We start from the raw sequence: 21,096 nt of genomic DNA, 5'->3' as shown, positions 1-21,096 counted from the left end.
TGCCATCTATGGGGTTGCACAGAGTCGGACACAACTGAAGCGGCTTAGCAGCAGCAGCAGGGTTCAGGAAGATGAAAATCACTTCTAAACAATCTTATCAGAGCCATCAATGTTTAAGTATCCCCCAAATATATTGCTAGAACATAGTCAAAACTAGAGAATAGTCAAAACACTTGCAAAAAAACAAATAATAGTAAGTCTAGTTTATTCCCACCCTTTCAAACTTGGCATTTATTTCAAAAGACAAATTATACCATTAAGGAAAAAAAATACCTGTGTCAGAAAGTTTCCAGGAAGATCATACGTTTTACACAGTTCTGCTATGGTTACCTGACCACTTTCCTGTAATTTATCATTTACTTCTTCTGCTAAACGATCCAAATAGTTCCTAATAGTTTAAATTAAAAAAAAAAAAAAGAAAAAAGAAAAACTTAAATAAGAATAATAATTTTTCTCTATCTTTTTATGTTTAATTTCTGCTGCAATAAGGCATTCCCCAAAAGTAATTAATATGGTATGTTTAGGTAAACACCATTCATTAATCATAGTCTGAAATTTTTCTTATCAATGTAACTAAATGGAAGGTTAATCAAATAAATGCTGAAATTGTTTTCAACAATTAAAATTCTACAGTCATTTTCATTAGGACTTTTTAACAATTCTGCTTTCAGAGTTAAGCTCACATAGGAAAGATGATAAAAATTGTGTTTTGTGTTGCTTTAAAACAACAGAAAAAATTAAAAGTTCATATTATTCCCAAATATTCCACACAAGTAAGCACTTACTTTTTAAGTACAATAATGAAAATCAGTACTAGAAGAGTACTAAAAAATGCCGTAGTGCCACAGTTATTCTAAATTTAAGTATAAACTTACAAAAAAAGAAACACAAAAAGGTATTCTTAATTATTGTACTTACTCATCTATCAGTTGTCCCAACACTAGTTGAACATGTTTTTCTGATTTAACAATGTCACCAATTCTATTTTCAATATGAGTCAGATCCACATTAATTACCTGGAAAATAAGTACACATTCTATTAGTGATAAGTTCATATTGTTTTAAAATTTGAAATTATATATTTTAGAACTTTTAAAAAAATGAAAACTTACTTCCCCTTAGATGAATTTCAAACTGATTTGAAATATTATAAAAAATCTCAAACAATTAGGGGCTTATTGCTCATTCACTTTCATTTCTGAACCTGTAGACTTTCACTTGCTAAGAAAGCTTGCACTACAAAAATCACACAACTTCAAAGGTCTTTTCACCTCCAGAGTCCCACCTAGTCTCCAGGGAGGCAGACAGGAGTGAGAGGGAGCGCCTGAAGCAGTGCAACAGCCAGGTCCTGACCTGCTGACATCATGCAGTGAGTCTGTGAGTCTATGACCCAAACTGCCCACTGCCTCTGAGCAATCACTGGACTGCTGCCCTATGGGGAGCCTCCTGGCCCAAGGACCATCCCAGCCCTGATTCACTCACTCAAGAGAGGCTCTGTAGGCCAGCACTCAGGGGGTCAAGCCTGCTGATACATCTCAGCCCATGGTGTGATCCATGGGCTTGCAAAGAAGTCAACCAAACCCACTGTCAGCGTCGTGAATGAGGTTTCTCAGCAGATCCTGGCTCGTGGTTCTGAGGTAGGAGGTAGATGGGTCCCTGAGCTAAACAGCTGGATATTGTCAAGTGGAGTAAACTGGACCTTTGCTTCCCCTAGACATTTCAAGGATAAACTTAATAGCAGAAGCTGAGCTCTGCTGGAGTCAAGAAATAAGATGACTACATCTATCACTCCTGAGATCAGGATCTCCAGGACTGCACATGTGTAGAAAGACTTGGGGGTCAAAAAGGGAGGGGCGCTATCCCATAATAGGTGCTGTCAATCTCCGATAGGCTTCCATGCTGGAATCCATCTTGGCAATAAGATGCATAAGTATATTAGGAAGAGCCTTGAGTCAAGTCTGAGGTGGGAAATGAAGAAAGATGACTGGCCAGAGGAAATAAAAAACCAAGGAAAAACTGCTTCCATATAAGTGATTTAAATCACCTCTCTGGGATGCTCCTCATTAGGGAGGACACCCACACTCTTTCCTGTGTGTGTATTTCTGCTTTGTTTTAAATAGACTGCTTCTTTGTTCTCTTTGCATGTACTATGCTTCCAATAAATTTTGTGTCTGCTTTAAAATGTCTCTTTGTGGAATTCTTTCTCTGAAGAAGAAAAGAACCAAGGTCCTCTCACTTGCCATCATCATCATCATCTGGTGCCATGATTCGGACTGCTGCCAAGGTAATTTGCAGGTCTCGCTCAACTATGGCAAGAGATCTCTGCATGCACTATCTTCTTTGCTTCTCCTTTGGATTGTGCCTTTCTTTCCTACTTATCTTGCACAGAAGGGCCTGTTTTTCACTACATATGTTCAACATCCTCCTGGGAAAAGATCTTTTGCTTTTTATTTCTAAACTGCCAGTGCTGTCTTCATCAGGCTGAGTGCACAGGTACCCTGAGGTCTTATCTTTGTTACAAAACACACACATCTGAAATAATTATGCTTCTCAACTCTAATTCCTCCAAGAGTTTTTCCTTTTACTTCTCAGCTGCCCCCCTCACCCTGACCCCAGGCTTTGGCAACCCATACACTGCTACGGACAGCCTAGTGAGCTGGCCAATTCTCGGTAGATCACAACATAAATTTTATAAATACTCAATCCTGAGGAGTACACCCCAGTGTAGGAAATCTTGTTATAGGACACAGGGGAGATCTGTTGTCTATAAAGGCTTAAGGGAAAACCTGGCAACTGCTTTGCACTGGTTCAAATGTCCACCATAGGCAGGGAGGGAAAGCACCTTGAAAGGAACCAAAGCTGACCAGAGATGTCTGCTTAGAAAGCAGTGAGGGAGTAGAGGATGCTCCAAAGCCCATCAGCGTAAAGATCAAAGGTAATTCAGAGGATGTTATGAATCCCTTACAGGTGCCTCCTAGTAATGTTTCCAGGATGCTGGACTTCATTTCTAGGAGTGCTGTTCTTGGTTGCAGGTTATTCAACTTGGGAGGATCTCCTTCTAAACCCAAAGAAGCACCCCTTGAAAACGCTCCTAGGACACTAAGTTTTTTTGTTCTTTCTGTCCACTTTCAGTTATAAACACCACTGACAGTACCCCTGGGACAACATTTCATCAGCCAGTCTGCCCCTCTTATTAGTGTCAGTTTAAGCACTATTTGATTTAAATTTTAGCTATAAAACTATGAATACAAAAAAGGTAATCTTTTTTGACACTGTGAGACCACAATATTCTTTAGATTCCAGAGAAAACTGGTTAAAACTCTTTTGAAATTGCAAAATTGGTTCTTTCTTAAATTTGTTTTTAATTGGAGGATAACTGCTTTACAATATTGTGTTGGCTTTTGCCATACAACAACATGAATCAGTCATAAGTATACATATGTTCCCCTCCCTCTTGAACCTCCTCCAACTCCATCCCACCCCTCTAGATTGTCATAGAGTACCACTTTGGGTTCCCTGTGTTATACAGCAACTTCCCATTAGCTATCTATTTTACACATGGTAATGAGTAAAAATGTGTTTCATGCTTTTCCCTCAATCTGTCCCACCTCTCCTTCCCCAACTCTGTCCACAAGTATTTTCTCTATGTCTGCATCTCTATTCCTGCCCTACAAATAGATTCATCAGTACCACTTTGCTAGATTCCACATATATGCATTAATAATGTACTTCACTCTGTATAACAAGCTACAGGCATATTCACCTCACTATAACTGACTCAAATACATTCCTTTTCATGGCTGAGTAACATTCCATTTTTTAAATGTACCAAAACTTCTCTATCCATTCATCTGTCGATGGACATCTAGGTTGCTTCCATGTCCTAGCTACTGTAAACAGTGCTCTAATAAACACTGGGGTACATGTATCTTTTTGAATTATGGTTTTCTTAGGGTTAAAGTTCCAAAATATAAAAGCAATTCATGCAACTTACTTAAGAAAAATAAACAACCCAATCAAAAAAGTGGGTGGAAGACGTAAAACAGACACTTCTCAACAAAATTGGTTCTTTTGTATAGGCAATTAGAGAAAGTTAGCTTGTTAAAATATTTTTTTCCTTTGGAATTCTGACCTTGAGAGAAAACACACCTAGAAGAAAGCTTGAAGTTAACTCTTACTATGTCCTTGAGATACAAACATAGCCCACTTTTCCTGGGACTTTGCCCTTGGATTCATTAGTAGAACTGCAAGCCAAGGTTTAAAAAAAAAAATGTAAAGAGGCATTTTAAACCTTGAGCAGAAACTGTGAGACCTCTGTTAGTCTGGATTTATGTATGTCTCCAGTACGTGTCTTTGCCTTTGGATAATATTGCTGAAGTTAATCTGTGTGGATCACAACAAACTGTGGAGAATTGAAAGAGATGCAAATACCAGACCACCTTAACCTGCCTCCTGAGAAACCTGTGTGCAGGTCAAGAAGCAACAGTTAGAATCCTACATGGAACAAGTGACTGGTTCAAAACTGGGAAAGGAGTACATCAAGGTTGTATATAGTCATTCTGCTTATTTAACTTATATGCAGAGTACACCATGTGAAATGCCGAGCTAGATGAATCACAAGTAGGAATCAATGTTTGTGGGAGAAATATCAACACCCACAGATATGCAGATGATACCACCCTAATGGCAGAAAGTGAAGAGGTACTAAAGAGCCTCTTGATGAAGGTGAAAGAGGAGAGTGAAAAACCTGGCTTAAAACTCAACATTCAAAAAACCAAGATCAGTGCTGTTCAGTTCAAGATGGCGGAGTAGCCGGATGTGTGCTCATCTCCTCCTGCAACACCACAAAAACTGCAACTAGCTGTTGATCAACCACTGACAGGAGAATGCTAGAACCCACCAAATAAGATACCCCATGTCCAAAGACAAAGAAGCCACAACAAGATGGTAGGAGGGGGCACAATCACTGTAAAATAAAATTCCATTCCCGTGGGGTGGGTGACCCACAAACTGGAGAACAATAATATCAAAGAAGTACTCTCATTGTTGTGAAGCTTCTGAACTCCACATCAGGCTTCCCTGCCTGGGGATCTGACAAAAGGAGCGGGAACCCCCAGGGAATCTGGCCTTGAAGGCCAGTGGAATTTGTTTGCATGACTTCCACAGGACTGAGGGAAACAGAGACTCTAATCTTGAAGGGCACACACAAAATCTTGCAGGCACCAATACCCAGAGGAAAGCAGCAGTGACCCAACAGGTGACTGAACCAAAACCACCGGCTAGTGTTGGATGGTCTCCTGTGGAGGCATGGGTTGGCAGGGGCTCACCACAGGGACCAGGGCCCTGGCAGTGCATCAGGTTGGGAAAGTCTCCCTTGCAGTTCACCATTAATGTTACCATAGAGCCCACAGGAACCAGTGGTCAAATTGCCATATCCGTTGGGTCATTGAAAAAACAAGAGAGTTCTAGAAAAACATCTATTTCTGCTTTATTGACTATTTCAAAGCCTTTGTGTGGATGACAACAAAGTGTGGAAAATTCTTAACAGATGGGAATACCAGTCCACCTGACTGGTATTCTGCATGCAGGTCAAGAAGCAACAGTTAGCCTTGACTAGATAGACCTTTGTTGGCAAAGTAACGTCTCTACTTTTTAATATGTCTAGGTTTCTCATAACTTTTCTTCCAAGGAGCAAGGGTCTTTTAATTTCATGGCTTAGTCACAATCTGCAGTGATTGTGGAGCCCAAAAAAATAAAATCAGCCACTGTTTCCCCATCTATTTGCCATGAAGTGATGGGACTGCATGCCATGATTTTAGTTTTCTGAATGTTCAGCTTTAAGCCAACTTTTTCACTCTCCTCTTTCACTTTCATCAAGTGGCTCTTTAGTTCTTCTTCACTTTCTGCCATAAGGGTGGTGTCATTTGCATATCTGAGGTTATTGATATTTCTCCCAGCAATCTTGATTCCAGCTTGTGCTTCATCCAGCCCAGCATTTCGTATGATGTTCTCTGCATATAAGTTAAATAAGCAGGGTGACAATATAAAGCCTTGACATACTCCTTTCCCGATTTGGAACCATGTCTAGTTCTAAATGTTGCTTCTTGACCTGCATACAAATTCCTCAAGAGGCAGGTCAGGTGGTCTGGTATTCCCATCTCTTTCAGAATATTCCACAGTTTGTTGTGATCCACAGAGTCAACAGCTTTGGCACAGTCAATAAAGCAGAAGTAGATGTTTTTCAGGAACTCTCTTGCTTTTCTGATGATCCAGTGGATGTTGGCAAATTGATTTCTGGTCCCTCTGCCTTTTCTAAATCCAGCTTGAACATCTGGAAGTTCACAGTTCACATACTGTTGAAGCCTAGCTTGGAGGATTTTGAGCATTATCTTCCTAGAGTGTGAGATGAGTGGAATTGTGTGGTATATTGAATTCTTTAGCATAGGCTTTCTTTGGGACTGGAATGAAAACTGACCTTCTCCAGTCCTGTGGCCACTGCTAAGTTTTCCAAAATTGCTGACACACTGAGTGCAGGACTTTCACAGCATCACTGTTTAGAATTTGAAATAGTTTGACTGGAATTCCATCACCTCCACTAGCTTTGTTTGCAGTTATGCTTTCTAAGGCCCACTTGACTTGGCATTCCAGGATGTCTGGCTCTAGGTGAGTGATCGCACCATCATAGTTACCTGGGTCAAGAAGATCTTTTTGTATAGTTCTTCTGTGCATTCTTGCCACCTCTTCTTACTATCCTCTGCTTCTATTAGGTCCATACTATTTCTGTCCTTTATTGAGCCCATCTTTGCATGAAATGTTCCCTTGGTATCTGTAATTTTCTTGAAGAGATCTCTAGTCTTTCCCATTCTGCTGTTTTCCTCTATTTCTTTGCACTGATCACTGAGGAAGGCTTTCTTATCACTCCTTGCTATTCTTTGGAACTCTGCATTCAAATGGGTATATAATTTCTTTTCTCATTTGCCTTCAGCTTCTCTTCTTTTCTCAACTATTTGTAAGGCCTCCTCACACAGCCATTTTGCATTTCTTTTTCTTAGCGATGGTCTTGCTCCCTGTCTCCTATACCATGTCACGAATCTCTGTCCATAGTCCTTCAGGCACTCTATCAGATCGAATCCCTGGAATCTATTTGTCACTTCCACTGTATAATCATTAAGCAATTTGATTTATGTCATACCTGAGTGGTCTAGTGGTTTTCCCTACTTTCTTCAATTTCAGTCTGAATTTGTCCATAAGGAATTCATGATCTATGCCACAGTCAGCTCCCAGTCTTGTTTTTGCTGACTGTATAGAGCTTCTCCATCTTTGGCTGCAAAGAATATAATCAATCTAAGTTTGGTATTGACCATCTGATAATGTCCATGGTAGAGTCTTCTTTTGTGTTGTTGGAAGAGGGTGTTTGCTATGACCAGTGCATTCTCTTGGCAAAACTCTGTTAGCCCTTGCCCTGCTTCATTTTGTATTCCAAGGCCAAATATGCCTATTACTCCAGGTATTTCTTGACTTCCTATTCTTGCATTCCAGTCCCCTATAATGAAAAGGACATCTTTTTTAGTGTCAGTTCTAGAAGGTCATGTAGGTCTTCACAGAACCATTCCACTTCAGGTTATTCAGCATTTCTGGTTGGGGCACAGACTTGGATTACTATTATATTGAATGGTTTGCCTTGGAAACGAACATAGATCATTTTGATTCCTAAGATGTTGATGTTCACTCTTGCCATCTCCTGTTTGACCACTTTCAATTTACCTTGTTTCGCGGACCTAACATTCCAGGTTGCTATGCAATATTGTTCTTTACAACATCGGTATTTACTTCCAGCACCAGTCACATCCACAACTGGGTGCTATTTTAGCTTTGGCTCCATCTCTTCATTCTTTCTGCAGTTATTTCTCCACTGTTCTCCAGAAGCATATTTGGCACCTACCAACCTGAGGAGTTCATCTTTCAGTGTCCTATCTTTTTGCCTTTTCATACTGTTCATGGGGTTCTCAAGGCAGGGATACTGAAGTGGTTTGCCATTCCCTTCTCCAGTGAACCATGTTTTGTCAGAACTCTCCACCATGACTCATCTGTCTTGGGTGGCCCTACATGGCATGGTTCATGGTTTCATTGAATTAGACAATGCAGATGGCCAAAAGCATGAAAATATGCTCAACATCACTAATTATTAGAGAAATGCAAATCAAAACTACAATCAGCTATAACCTCACACCAATCAGAACAGCCATCATCTGAAAGTCTCCAAACAATACATATTGGACAGTGTGTGGAGAAAAAGGAACCCTCCGAACACCGTTGGTGGGAATGTAAAACTGGTATAACCATTACAGTGAACAGTATGAAGTTTCTTAAAAAACTAAAAATATAACTACCATATGGTCCAGTAATCTCACTCCTGGGCATACATCTGGAGGAAAGCATATTTTGAAAAGATACATTCACCCCAATGTTCACTAGGGCACTATTTACAACAAGTAAGACATGGAAATAACCTAAATGTCCACTGACAGAGGAAAAGATATAGAAGATGTGGTACATATATAGAGTGGAATATTACTCAGCCATTAAAAAAGGAGTGAAATAGAAGTGAAAAGCAAAGGAGAAAAGAAAAGATATACCCATTTGAATGCAGAGTTCCAAAGAACAGCAAGGAGAGATAAGAAAGCCTTCCACAGTGATCAGTGCAAAGAAATAGAGGAAAACAATAGAATGGAAAAGACTAGAGATCTCTTTAAGAAAATGATGGACTCAATAAAAGACAGAAACGGATGGACCTAACAGAAGCATAAGATACTAAGACGAGGTGGCAAGAATACACAGAAAAACTGTACAAAAAAGATCTACACGACCCAGGTAATCACAATGGTGTGATCACTCACCTACAGCCAGACATCCTGGAATGTGAAGTCACGTGGGCCTTAGAAAGCATCACTATGAATAAAGCTAGTGGAGGTGACGGAATTCCAGTTGAGCTAGTTCAAATCCTAAAAGATGATGCTGTGAAAGTGCTCTACTCAAATGCCAGCAAATTTGGAAAACTCAGCAGTGGCCACAGGACTGGACAAGGTCAGTTTTCATCCCAATCCCAAAGAAAGGCAATGCCAAAGAATGCTCAAACTACTACACAATTGCACTCATCTCACACGCTAGTAAAGTAATGCTCAAAATTCTCCAAGCCAGGCTTCAACAATACATAAACTGTGAACTTCCAGATGTTCAAGCTAGTTTTAGAAAAGGCAGAGGAACCAGAAATCAATTGCTAACATTCACTGGATCATTGAAAAATCAAGAGAGTTCCAGAAAAACATCTATTTCTGCTTTATTGACTATGCCAAAACCTTTGACTGTGTGGATCACAATAAACTGTGGAAAATTCTGAAAGAGATGGGAATATTAGACCACCCGCCCTGCCTCCTGAGAAATCTGTATGCAGATCAGAAAGCAACAGTTAGAACTGGACATAGAACAACAGACTGGTTCCAAATAGGAAAAGGACATCAAGGCTGTACATTGTCACCTTGCTTATTTTTCTTATATGAAGAGTACATCATGAGAAATGCTGGGCTGGATGAAGTACAAGCTGGAATCAAGACTGCCAGGGGAAATATCAACAACCTCAGACATACAGATGACACCACCCTTATGGCAGAAAACAAAGAAGAACTAAAGATCAAGAACTCTTGATGAAAATGAAAGAGGGGAGTGAGAAAGTTGGCTTAAAGCTGCACATTCAGAAAACTAAGATCATGGCATCCGGTCCCACCACTTCATGGCAAATAGATGGGGAAACAGTGCAAACAGTGGCAGACTTTATTTCTGTGGGGCTCCAAAAATCACTGCAGATGATGACTACAGCCATGAAATTAAAAGACACTTGCTCCTTGGAAGAAAAGCTATGACCAACCTAGATAGCATATTAAAAAGCAGAGACATTACTTTGCCAACAAAGGTTTGTCTAGTCAAGGCTCTGGTTTTTCCAGTAGTCATGTATGGATGTAAGAGTTGGACTATAAAGAAAGCTGAGCACTGAAGAATTGATGCTGTTGAACTGTGGTGTTGGAAAAGACTCTTGAGAGTCCCTTGGACTGCAAGGAGATCCAACTAGTCCATCCTAAAGGAAATCAGTCCTGAATATTCATTGGAGGGACTGATGTTGAAGCTGAAACTCCAATAGTTTGGCCCCCTGATAGAAGAGCTGACTCATGTGAAAAGACCCTGATGCTGGGAAAGATTGAAGGCAGGAGGAGAAGGGGATGACAGAGGATGAGATGGCTGGTTGGCATCACTGACTCAATGGACATGAGTTTGAGTAAACTCCAGGAGTTGGTGATGGATAGGGAGGCCTGGCATGCTGCAGTCCATGGGGTCACAAAGAGTCGGACACGACTGAGTGAGTGAACTGAACTGATACACAGTACTATGTATAAAATAATTAACAAGGACCCACCGTATAGCACAGGGAATACTATCCAATGTTCTGTAATAACCCATGTGGGAAAGGATTTTGAAAAAGAACTATAAATCAACTATACCGTGAAAAAAAATAAAAAAATTTGAAAAAATAAGAAATTAAACCTATTCACACAAAAATGGCCAGTTTCCTGCATATAGTGTAGTGTACCTTACTGATGCCCCCTAATGGATCACAGCTTTGTCAAGGTGAAGGGGCTTGCAAAACTCAATCAACCTATGAGCTATGCCCTGCAGGGCCACCCAAGACAGACGGGTTATGTTGGAGAGTTCTGACAAAACATGGTCCACTGGAGGAGGAAGTAGCAAACCACCCCAGTATTCTTGCCATGAGAACCCCATGAACAATAGAAAAAGGCAAAAAGATACAATATCAGAAGATGAGTCCCCCAGGTTGGAAGGTGTCCAATATGTTCCTGGGGTAGGGCAGAAGGCAATTATCCCAGATTGATAGCTCCAGAATGACTGAAGCAGCTGGGCCAAAGCAGAAACAATGCTCAGCTGTGGATGTGCCTGGTGGTGAAAGTAAAGTCCAGTGCTGTAAAGAATGATATTGCATAGGAACTTGGAAAGTAGGTCCATGAACCAAGGTAAATTTCATGTGGTCAACCAAGAGATGGTTAAGAGTGAACATCAACATCTTTGTAATCAGTGAACTAACATGGACGGGAATGGGCAAATTTAACTCAGATGACCATTATATCCACCACTATCTCACATGCTAGTAAAGTAATGCTCAAAATTCTCCAAGCCAGGCTTCAGCAATACGTGAACCGTGAACTTCCTGATGATCAAGCTGGTTTTAGAAAAGGCAGAGGAACCAGAGATCAAATTGCCAACATCCGCTGGATCATCAAAAAAGCAAGAGAGTTCCAGAAAAACATCTATTTCTGCTTTATTGACTACGCCAAAGCCTTTGACTGTGTGGATCACAATAAACTGTGGAAAATTCTGAAAGAGATGGGACTACCAGACCACCTGACCTGCCTCTTGAGAAACCTGTATGCAGGTCAGGAAGCAACAGTTAGAACTGGACATGGAACAACAGACTGGTTCAAAATAGGAAAAGGAGTACGTCAAGGCTGTATATTGTCACCCTGCTTATTTTTCTTATATGAAGAGTACGTCATGAGAAACGCTGGACTGGAAGAAGCACAAGCTGGAATCAAGATTGCCGGGAGAAATATCAATAACCTCAGATATGCAGATGATACCACCCTTATGGCAGAAAGTGAAGAGGAACTAAAAAGCCTCTTGATGAAAGTGAAAGAGGAGAGTGAAAAAGTTGGCTTAAAGCTCAACATTCAGAAAACGAAGATCATGGCATCTGGTCCCATCACTCCATGGGAACTAGAGGGGGAAACAGTGGCAACAGTGTCAGACTTTATTTTTTGGGGCTCCAAAATCACTGCAGATGGTGATTGCAGCCATGAAATTAAAAGATGCTTACTCCTTGGAAGGAAAGTTATGACCAACCTAGATAGCATATTCAAAAGCAGAGACATTACTTTGCCAACAAAGGTTCGTCTAGTCAAGGCTACGGTTTTTCCTGTGGTCATGTATGGATGTGAGAGTTGGACTGTGAAGAAGGCTGAGCACTGAAGAATTGATGGTTTTGAACTGTGATGTTGGAGAAGACTCTTGAGAGTCCCTTGGACTGCAAGGAGATCCAACCAGTCCATTCTGAAGGAGATCAGCCCTGGGATTTCTTTGGAAGGAATGATGCTAAAGCTCAAACTCCAGTACTTTGGCCACCTCATGAGAAGAGTTGACTCACTGGAAAAGACTCTGATGCTGGGAGGGATTGGGGGCAGGAGGAGAAGGGACGACGGAGGATGAGTTGGCTGGATGGCATCACTGACTCGATGGACGTGAGTCTGAGTGAACTCCGGGAGTTGGTGATGGACAGGGAGGCCTGGTGTGCTGCGATTCATGGGGTGGCAAAGAGTCGGACACGACTGAGCGACTGAATTGAACTGAACTGATGGGCAAGAATTCTGTCTACCAGATATAAGCCCTTGAATCTATTCATCACCTTTACTGAATAATCATAAGGGATTTGATTTAGGTCATACCTGAATGGCCTAGTGGTTTTCCCCACTTTCTTTTAGTTCAAACCTGAATTTTGCTGTAAGAAGCTGATGATCTGAGCCACAGTCAGCTTCAGGTCTTGTTTTTGCAGACTATATAGAGCTTCTCCATCTTTGGCTATGAAGAATGTAATCAGTCTGATTTTGGTATTGATCATCTAGTAATGTCCATGTGTAGAGTTGTCTCTTGTGTTGGTGAAAACGGGTGTTTGCTATGATCAGTGAAGTCTCTTAGCAAAGCTCTGCTAGCCTACAAGAGTCTAAAATGCAGTATTTGTGTGAAATCTCCAAAACAACAGAATGATCTCAGTTCATTTCCAAGGCAAACCATTCAATATCACAGTAATCAAAGTCTATGCCCCAACCAGTAATGCCACAGAAGCTGAAGTGGAATGGTTCTATGAAGACCTACAAGACCTTCTAGAACTAACACCAAAAAAAGATGTACTTTTTATTATAGGGGACTGGAATGAAAAAATAGGAAGTCAAGAAATACGTGGAATAACAGGCAAATTTGGCCTTGGAATACAAAATGAAGCAGGGCAAAGGCTAGCAGAGCTTTGCTAAGAGACTTCACTGATCATAGCAAACACCCGTTTTCACCAACACAAGAGACAACTCTACACATGGACATTACTAGATGATCAATACCAAAATCAGACTGATTACATTCTTCATAGCCAAAGATGGAGAAGCTCTATATAGCCTGCAAAAACAAGACCTGAAGCTGACTGTGGCTCAGATCATCAGCTTCTTACAGCAAAATTCAGGTTTGAACTAAAAGAAAGTGGGGAAAACCACTAGGCCATTCAGGTATGACCTAAATCAAATCCCTTATGATTATTCAGTAAAGGTGATGAATAGATTCAAGGGCTTATATCTGGTAGACAGAATGCCTGAAGAACTATGGACAGAGCTTTGTAACACTGTACAGGAGGTAATGACCAAAACTATCTGAAAGAAAAAGAAATGCAAGAAGGCAAAGTGGTTGTTGGAGGAAACTTTACAAATAACAGAGGAAAGAGATGTGAAAAGCAGTAGAGAAAGGGAAAAATACATCCAATTGAATGCAGAGTTCCAGAGAATAGCAAAGAGAGATAAGAAGGCCTTCTTCAATGAAGAATGCAAAGAAACAGAAAAAAACAGAATAGGAAAGACTAGATATCTCCAAGATAATTGCAGACATCAAAGGAGTATTTCATGCAAGGATGGGCATGATAAAGGGCAGAAACAATAAAGAATTAACAGAAGCAGAAGAGATTAGTGGCAAGCATACACAGAAGAACTGTACAAAAAAGGTCTTGATGACATGGATAATCACAATGGTGTGGTCACTCACCTAGAGCCAGACATCCTAGAGTGTGAAGTCAAGTAGGCCTTAGCAATCATTACTACCAAAAAAAAAAATAGTGGAAGTGACAGAAATCCAGATGAGCTATTTAAAATACTAAAAGATGACTGTGTTAAAGTGCTGCACTCAATATGTCAGCAAATTTGGAAAACCCAGCAGTGGCCATAAGACTGGAAAAGGTCAGTTTTCATCCAAATTCCAAAGAAAGACAGTGCTAAAGAATGTTCAAACTATTGGACAATTGCACTCACCTCCTTGAGCTAGTAAGGTTATGCTCAATATCCTTCAAGGTAGGCTTCAGCCGTATTTGAATCAAGACCTTTCAGATGTACAAGGTGAGTTTGGAAAAGGAACCAGAGATCAAATTGTAAACATTCACTGAATCATAGAGAAAGCAAGGGAATTCCAGAAAAACATCTACTTCTGTTCTACTGACTATGCAGAAGCCTTTGACTGTGTGGATCACAACAAACTGTGGAAAATTCTTAAAGAGATGGGAATACTAGACCATCTTACCTGTCTCCTGAGAAACCTGTATGCTGGCCAAAAGTCAACGGTTAGAATCCTGTATTGAACAACTGACTGGTTCAAAACTGGGAAAGGAGTATAACAAGGCTGTATATGTCAGACTGTTTATTTAACTTGTATGCAGAGTACATTAGCGAAATGCTGAGCAGAATGAGTTATAAAATGGAATCAAGACTCCCAGGAGAAATTATCAATAACCACAGATATGCAGATGATATTACACTAATGGCAGAAAGTAAAGAGGAACTAAAGAGCCTCTTGATGACGGTGAAGGAGGAGAGTGAAAAAGCGGGCTTAAAACTCAACATTAAATTGCTGGGAGAAATAGCAATAACCTCAGATATGCAGATGATACCACCCTTATGGCAGAAAGTGAAGAGGAACTAAAAAGCCTCTTGATGAAAGTGAAAGAGGAGAGTGAAAAAGTTGGCTTAAAGCTCAACATTCAGAAAACAAAGATCATGGCATCTGGTCCCATCACTCCATGGGAACTAGATGGGGAAACAGTGGCAACAGTGTCAGACTTTATTTTTTGGGGCTCCAAAATCACTGCAGATGGTGATTGCAGCCATGAAATTAAAAGATGCTTACTCCTTGGAAGGAAAGTTATGACCAATCTAGATAGCATATTCAAAAGCAGAGACATTACTTTGCCAACAAAGGTTTGTCTAGTGAAGGCTATGGTTTTTCCATTGGTCATGTATGGATGTGAGAGCTGGACTGTGAAGAAAGCTGAGCTCTGAAGAATTGATGCTTTTGAACTGTGGTGTTGGAGAAGACTCTTGAGAGTCCCTTGGACTGCAAGGAGATCCAACCAGTTCATTCTAAAGGAGATCAGCCCTGGGTGTTCTTTGGAAGCAATGGTGCTGAAGCTGAAACTCCGGTACTCTGGCCACCTCATGCAAAGAGTTAACTCATTGGAAAAGACTCGGATGTTGGGAGGGATTGGGGGCAGGAGGAGAAGGGGACAACAGAGGATGAGATAGCTGGATGGCATCACTGACTCAATGGATGTGAGTTTGAGTGAACTCCGGGTGTTGGTGATGGACAGGGAGGCCTGGCGTGCTGCGATTCACGGGGTCACAAAGAATCAGACACAACTGAGCTAGTGAACTGAACCAAAGGTCATAACATCTGGCCCCATTCCTTCCTGGCAAATAGAAGGGGAAAAAATAGAAGCAGTGACAGATTTTTTTCTTCCTGGGTTCCAAAATTACTGCAGATGGTGACTGCAGCCATGAAATTAGAAGATGTTTGCTTCTTGGAAGGAAGGCTATGACAAACCTATACAGTGACAAAGGTCTGTATACTCAAAGCTATGGTCTTTTCAGTAGTCATGTACAAATGTGAGAGTTGGACCATAAAGAAGGCTGAATGCCAAAGCATTGATGCTTTTGAACTGTGGTGCTGGGGAAGACTCTTCAGAGTCCCTTGGACAGCTAGGAGATCAAACCAGTCAAGCCTAAGGGAAATCAACCCTGAAAATTCTTTGGAAGGACTGATGCTGAAGCTAAACCTCCAATACTTTGGCCACCTGATGCGAAGAGCTGACTCATTAGAAAAGACCCTGATGATGAGAGAGATTGAAGGCAAAAGGAGAAAGGGCAGAAGAGTAAGAGACAATTGGATGGCATCATTGATCCAATGGACACGAACTTGGGTGAACTTCAGGAGATGGTGAGGGACAGGGAGGCCTGGCATGCTGCAGCCCATAAGGTCGGAAACAGTTGGACATGACTTTGCCACTGAACAACAACAACAAAACCCTTACTGATGACATGTACACTTGTATTTTCTAAAAATATTTTCTAGGTTTAACTTCCACATACTAAAAACAAGTCACCATGAAACTAGTGATTTTTCTCTCAAAATTACATAAACTCTATAATTAAATAAAATGGTAACTATGAGTTTATTTTTTAAAGAATAAAGTATAAGCAAGTCAACTGAGAAAGAAAAACTTGTTAAACTGATTAAATGTATCAGTGAAGGTCATATAATTATTTCTTCACAAACACAATACGATACCAATATCAAGTGGCTACTTAAGGCATTGAAAAAATTAGTAACATAAAAAGTTGAGAAATCAAAGTAAAAACTGTTACAAAGCTGAAATTTACCTGTTGCAGATCAACGATGTTTACTCGACCTTTAAAGAAAAGACATTCATTTAAGTTATCAGAAAGTAAATACCAGCTCCAAACTGCAAATTCCAACATATTTATGTTTTGGACATTTCAAGATCCAAAACATAAATCTTTCTGCAAAGGACACAATGAAAGTGAAAAGTGAGAGTCACTCAGTTGTGACCGACTCTTTGTGACCCACCAGACTGTAGTCCACCAGACTTCTCTGTCCATGGAACTCTCCAAGCCAGAATACTGGAGTGGGTAGCTGTTTCTCCCAAGGGAGGGATCGAACCCAGGTCTTCTGCATTGCAGGAGGATTCTTTACCATCTGAGCCACCAGGGAAGCCCAAGAATACTGGAGTGGGTAGCTGTTCCCTTCTCCAGCGATCTTCCCGACCCAGGCATAGAACCAGGGTCTCCTGCATTGCAGGTGGATTCTTTACCAACAGGGCCACAGTAATTAATGCCTTCAAAGACAAGTTATTATCATAATAAGTATCCATGGCTAAAATATAGAGGATAGCTTATTTTCAAAGTTCCATGTGTCATATCAAACTAATAACCAGCATCAGCTGACACTGAGTAGGGCAGACCTATGAGGGTTATTTTCATCCCTTCACAATTTATCTACTGTGACCAAAGACATATTGACAACAAAATTCAGATAAATTATTTTCAATTATTTGAAACTGGTATGTTATCACTTATTACCTAAAGAATATCTGTTAAGCATTTCAAATTATAGCTAGTATTTTATTAGGACTATGCAGTAAGATAAAAAACAAACACCAAGGGTATATCTAATAACATCTAACAAGTTGTCTTCACAGATGCATCTATTTTAATCAAACAGTATTCAAATTTGCTCAGTAATTTTTTCATATTTCAAAAACGCAATGGAAACAAAAACTTTTTCGTGTTTGTAGTAGCTTTTCCTACAATCTGATATAACATCATACTAAATTATTTTGTAATTTGCAAACAAAATTTAAAAAAGACCATTACAGTCTTGATTTTCAATGGTCTGTAATTTAAAACCTCTGTTCCCTTTTCATAATTATCACCTGATAACAGACAGCTAAGTCCACCCTGAGTCACCCAATAAATTCAAGAACTGTGAAAAGAAACAGCTGATTAATTCACAAACAGAAGACATAACTCAAAATAAAAAATGCGATTCTGTAAAGTGACAATATTTGACTTCATTTAAATTATATAATGTTCACCCAAATCTATTTAAAAGTATTAAAGCTGATTATCATATTAACAATTGAGAAGGGTGTCCTATAACCTCCAAATCATTTATGATTTATGGTTTGAAAGGTCATGCCCAGGCCCCTTTCCAAAGAACCAGAAGAAAAAACTAAGGAATTACTTACCACCTCGAACATGTAGCTCATCTCTCATTTCTTTACTAATTTGGGCTGGAGTAATATATTCCTTCCCATCAAGTGTGTGAACTACTTCCAGCTGTTTCTGAGCAATCAATTTATTCACAATCTCAATGCAGTTCCGTTCTGACAATCTGAGGGAAACAAAAGTTTTAAAAAAGGAATTTGTTACATCCAGTGTTCAATAATGTTTAAGGAGATGTATGACAATGGGTTTTTAAAAGTTTGGACAGTCATTAGGTTCTATATTACAGCATCTGCATCTTTTTTAGTATAATACTAATTCAATACATTTAAAAAAATTCTAGGGCGTAAACAGGTTTACATTAACTTAAATCATGTAGTTCATTGTTACAAATCTATTTTAGATTTCGAGTTTGCTCTTTTAGGCATGCTTCTAATCTTCAATGTAAATAGAAAAGTAAAGACACGTAATTTAAGTAAAAGAAAAAACACGTCCTACTTTTGGTTCAACTTTCGCTTTCGCTTCAGTTTAAAAAAAAACCAAAATTTTATTTTATTAAATGCATAGTTGCCTCACTCCTATCTATAAGCTTTCTAAGCAGGACACCTAGCTAGGCCATGGCTAGGCCAGGAAAACCATAATTTGCAACTGATAGTTACACAAACACTTAAGTGTCCTCATTTGCTAGCAGTGATACAAAACACAGCATTAGAGGATTAAAGTCTTTAGCTCCAGGAGGAACAAGGCAAGAAGTAGTCAACAGATAAAAAAGGGTTCTATTAGCGTTATAGGTGTTCCATAAAGGTGAAAAGCAAATTTAGGGGGCTTTTTCAGGACACACCTCCAAAAACGTCAAGTGTCTGGAGTCCCTAAAAATGACAGATGGGAGTATGGCTCTGGCCTAGCACACCTATACTGGTGAACAAGAAGGCAAATTGTTTACGGACTCAACATAGTATTTGCAAAATACTGTACCTTGGGGTTAGCCTCTCCTTTCAAGCTCTAAGTCTGGAAGTGTATAATAGGCAATGACGCTTCAGGGACTTGCTAACAGTTAAGCAAGGATCAGAGGGATAGTCTTAGGAGTGTCACCGGCCCCAGCCATTGAGGTGGGGTGGCCTCGCCTGCACCTTGCTGGGGCTTGGAAGGGGTGGGAAGGAATGTTCTACGTCTTCCCCACCGAGAACTATTTTGGAAACCGCATTCCAGTCTCTGGGAGGAAGGGAGGGGGCGGGAACGCTGACAGGGGATGGGAAGGTCCGGGATTCAAGGCCTGGGGTTTGCAGCCTCAGATCGCGGAGTGGCCACCCGAGGCTATTTTGGACTCCACAAACGGAGAGGGAGGGTCAGGCACCTTTGCGTGGCCTCTGCGAACTGCGCCCGCTGAAAATCTGCCGCCAAACGCCTAATCTCTTCCCAGGCGTCCGCCATCTCGGCCCTATTCGCCCAGCCGCCGACGAACCGCGGACACGTCAGCCCAAAGGTCGCGGGAGCCGAGGCGGAACGGGCCGCGCAGAGGGACAAGAGACTCTCCGCGACGCAGCTACGGAACGTGCGCGACTTGCGCCGGCGGGGGCGGGGCCAGAAAAGCAGCAGCCCCGCCCTCCCCGCGCGGGAGGTTTGTCCTGGGCTGTGGGATCCCTCGGAGAAGGCAATGGCACCCCACTCCAGTACTCTTGCCTGGAAAATCCATGGACGGAGGAGCCTGGTAGGCTGCAGTCCATGGGGTCGCGAAGAGTCTGACACGACTGAGCGACTTCACTTTCACTTTTTACTTTCATGCATTGGAGAAGGAAATGGCAACCCACTCTAGTATTCTTGCCTGGAGAATCCCAGGGACAGAGGAGCCTAATGGGCTGCTGTCTATGGAGTCGCACAAAGTCGGACACGACTGAAGCGACTTAGCAGCAGCAGCAGTGGGATCCCTTCGCGGCTGCGGAGAGCCAGCCCTCCAGTTTGTGTACTCGTCTGCCAGAAAGCCAAGTTAATAAAGTGTTACTTCAAGGGTTTGTTTGCATTATTCCTAATATTTTGGCGCAGTGATAATAAAGTTAAGCACTCTTTTTTTTTTCTTCCCTGCCCTCTACTTGATTTATTTTGGCGAGGCGGGGGAGGAGCTGTTCCCCAACCTGCAGTTAACATTAGGTCTTCTCTGTTAACGTAGGGCAGTTCGATTTGTGTAGGGAATCATGCTATGGGTCACAGAGTTCCTTTGGATTTTCCCATAACATTTTACAGGAAAACCTGAACGAAGGTTTTGACTAATCCAATAAGGTAAGTAGCTCAGCAGTGTCTGACTCTTTATGACCCCATGGACTGCAGAATGTCGGGCTTCTCTATCCTTTCCCAGCTCCCAGAGCTTGCTCAAACTCATGTCCATCCAGTCCGGTGATGCCATCCAGCCGTCTCATCCTCTGCTGTCCCATTCTCTTCCTGCCTTCAATCTTTCCCAGCATCAGGGTCTTTTCCAATGAGTCAGTTCTTTGCATGAGTTGGCCAAAGTATTGGAGCTTCAGCTTCAGCATCAGTCCTCCCGATGAATATTCAGGACTGATTTCCTTTAGAATTGACTGATTTGATCTCCTTGCAGTCCTCTCAAGGGGACTCTCAGACTCTCAAGAGTCTTCTCCAACACCACAGTTCAAAAAATTAATTATTCGGTGCTCAATTCAAGATTGTAATTTGTAGAGACAGCTTGTGCTGCCTAAAAGGATAGTCACTAGACAGATGAAGCTATTTAAATTAATTAAAATTAGGCTGGAAGAAATACAAGCTGGAATCAAGATTGCCAGCAGAAATATCAATAAACTCAGATATACAGATGACACCACCCTCATGGCAGAAAGTGAAGAGGAACTAAAGAGCCTCTTGATGAAAGTGAAAGAGGAGAGTGAAAAAGTTGGTTTAAAGCTCAACATTTAGAAAGCGAAGATCATGGCATCTGGTCCCATCACTTCATAGCAAATAGATGGGGAAACAGTGGCAACAGTGTCAGACTTTATTTTTGGGGGCTCCAAAATCAATGCAGATGGTGATTGCGGCCATAAAATTAAAAGACGTTTACTCCTTGGAAGGAAAGTTATGACCAACCTAGATAGCATATTCAAAAGCAAAGACATTACTTTGCCAATAAAGGTCTGTCTAGTCAAGGCTA

At 41.0% G+C, this 21,096-nt stretch overlaps 1 protein-coding gene across 2 annotated transcripts in view; it reads right to left on the bottom strand.

Annotated features, from left to right (window-relative positions):
• The window catches only part of UFL1 (UFM1 specific ligase 1), a 69,542-nt gene extending 50,059 nt beyond the window's left edge, over positions 1-19,483 (bottom strand). The window contains exons 1-5 of one of the 2 annotated variants that reach the window (XM_006058050.4): positions 19,297-19,483; positions 17,966-18,111; positions 16,578-16,606; positions 919-1,016; positions 274-388 (exon numbers count right to left, since the gene is read on the bottom strand). In XM_006058050.4, the coding sequence (XP_006058112.1) occupies positions 274-388; positions 919-1,016; positions 16,578-16,606; positions 17,966-18,111; positions 19,297-19,373 (465 nt within the window). In that variant the 5' untranslated portion in view covers positions 19,374-19,483. Of the gene's footprint in view, positions 1-273; positions 389-918; positions 1,017-16,577; positions 16,607-17,965; positions 18,112-18,917; positions 19,245-19,296 lie in introns of those variants that run through there. The other variant, XM_006058051.4, reaches the window with a different exon arrangement.
• Positions 19,484-21,096: the final 1,613 nt, after the last annotated feature.

This window comes from Bubalus bubalis, chromosome 10, assembly GCF_019923935.1.
Source record: "Bubalus bubalis isolate 160015118507 breed Murrah chromosome 10, NDDB_SH_1, whole genome shotgun sequence".
Taxonomy (NCBI): Eukaryota; Metazoa; Chordata; class Mammalia; order Artiodactyla; family Bovidae; genus Bubalus; species Bubalus bubalis.
This window is presented reverse-complemented; position numbering and strand designations above follow the sequence as displayed.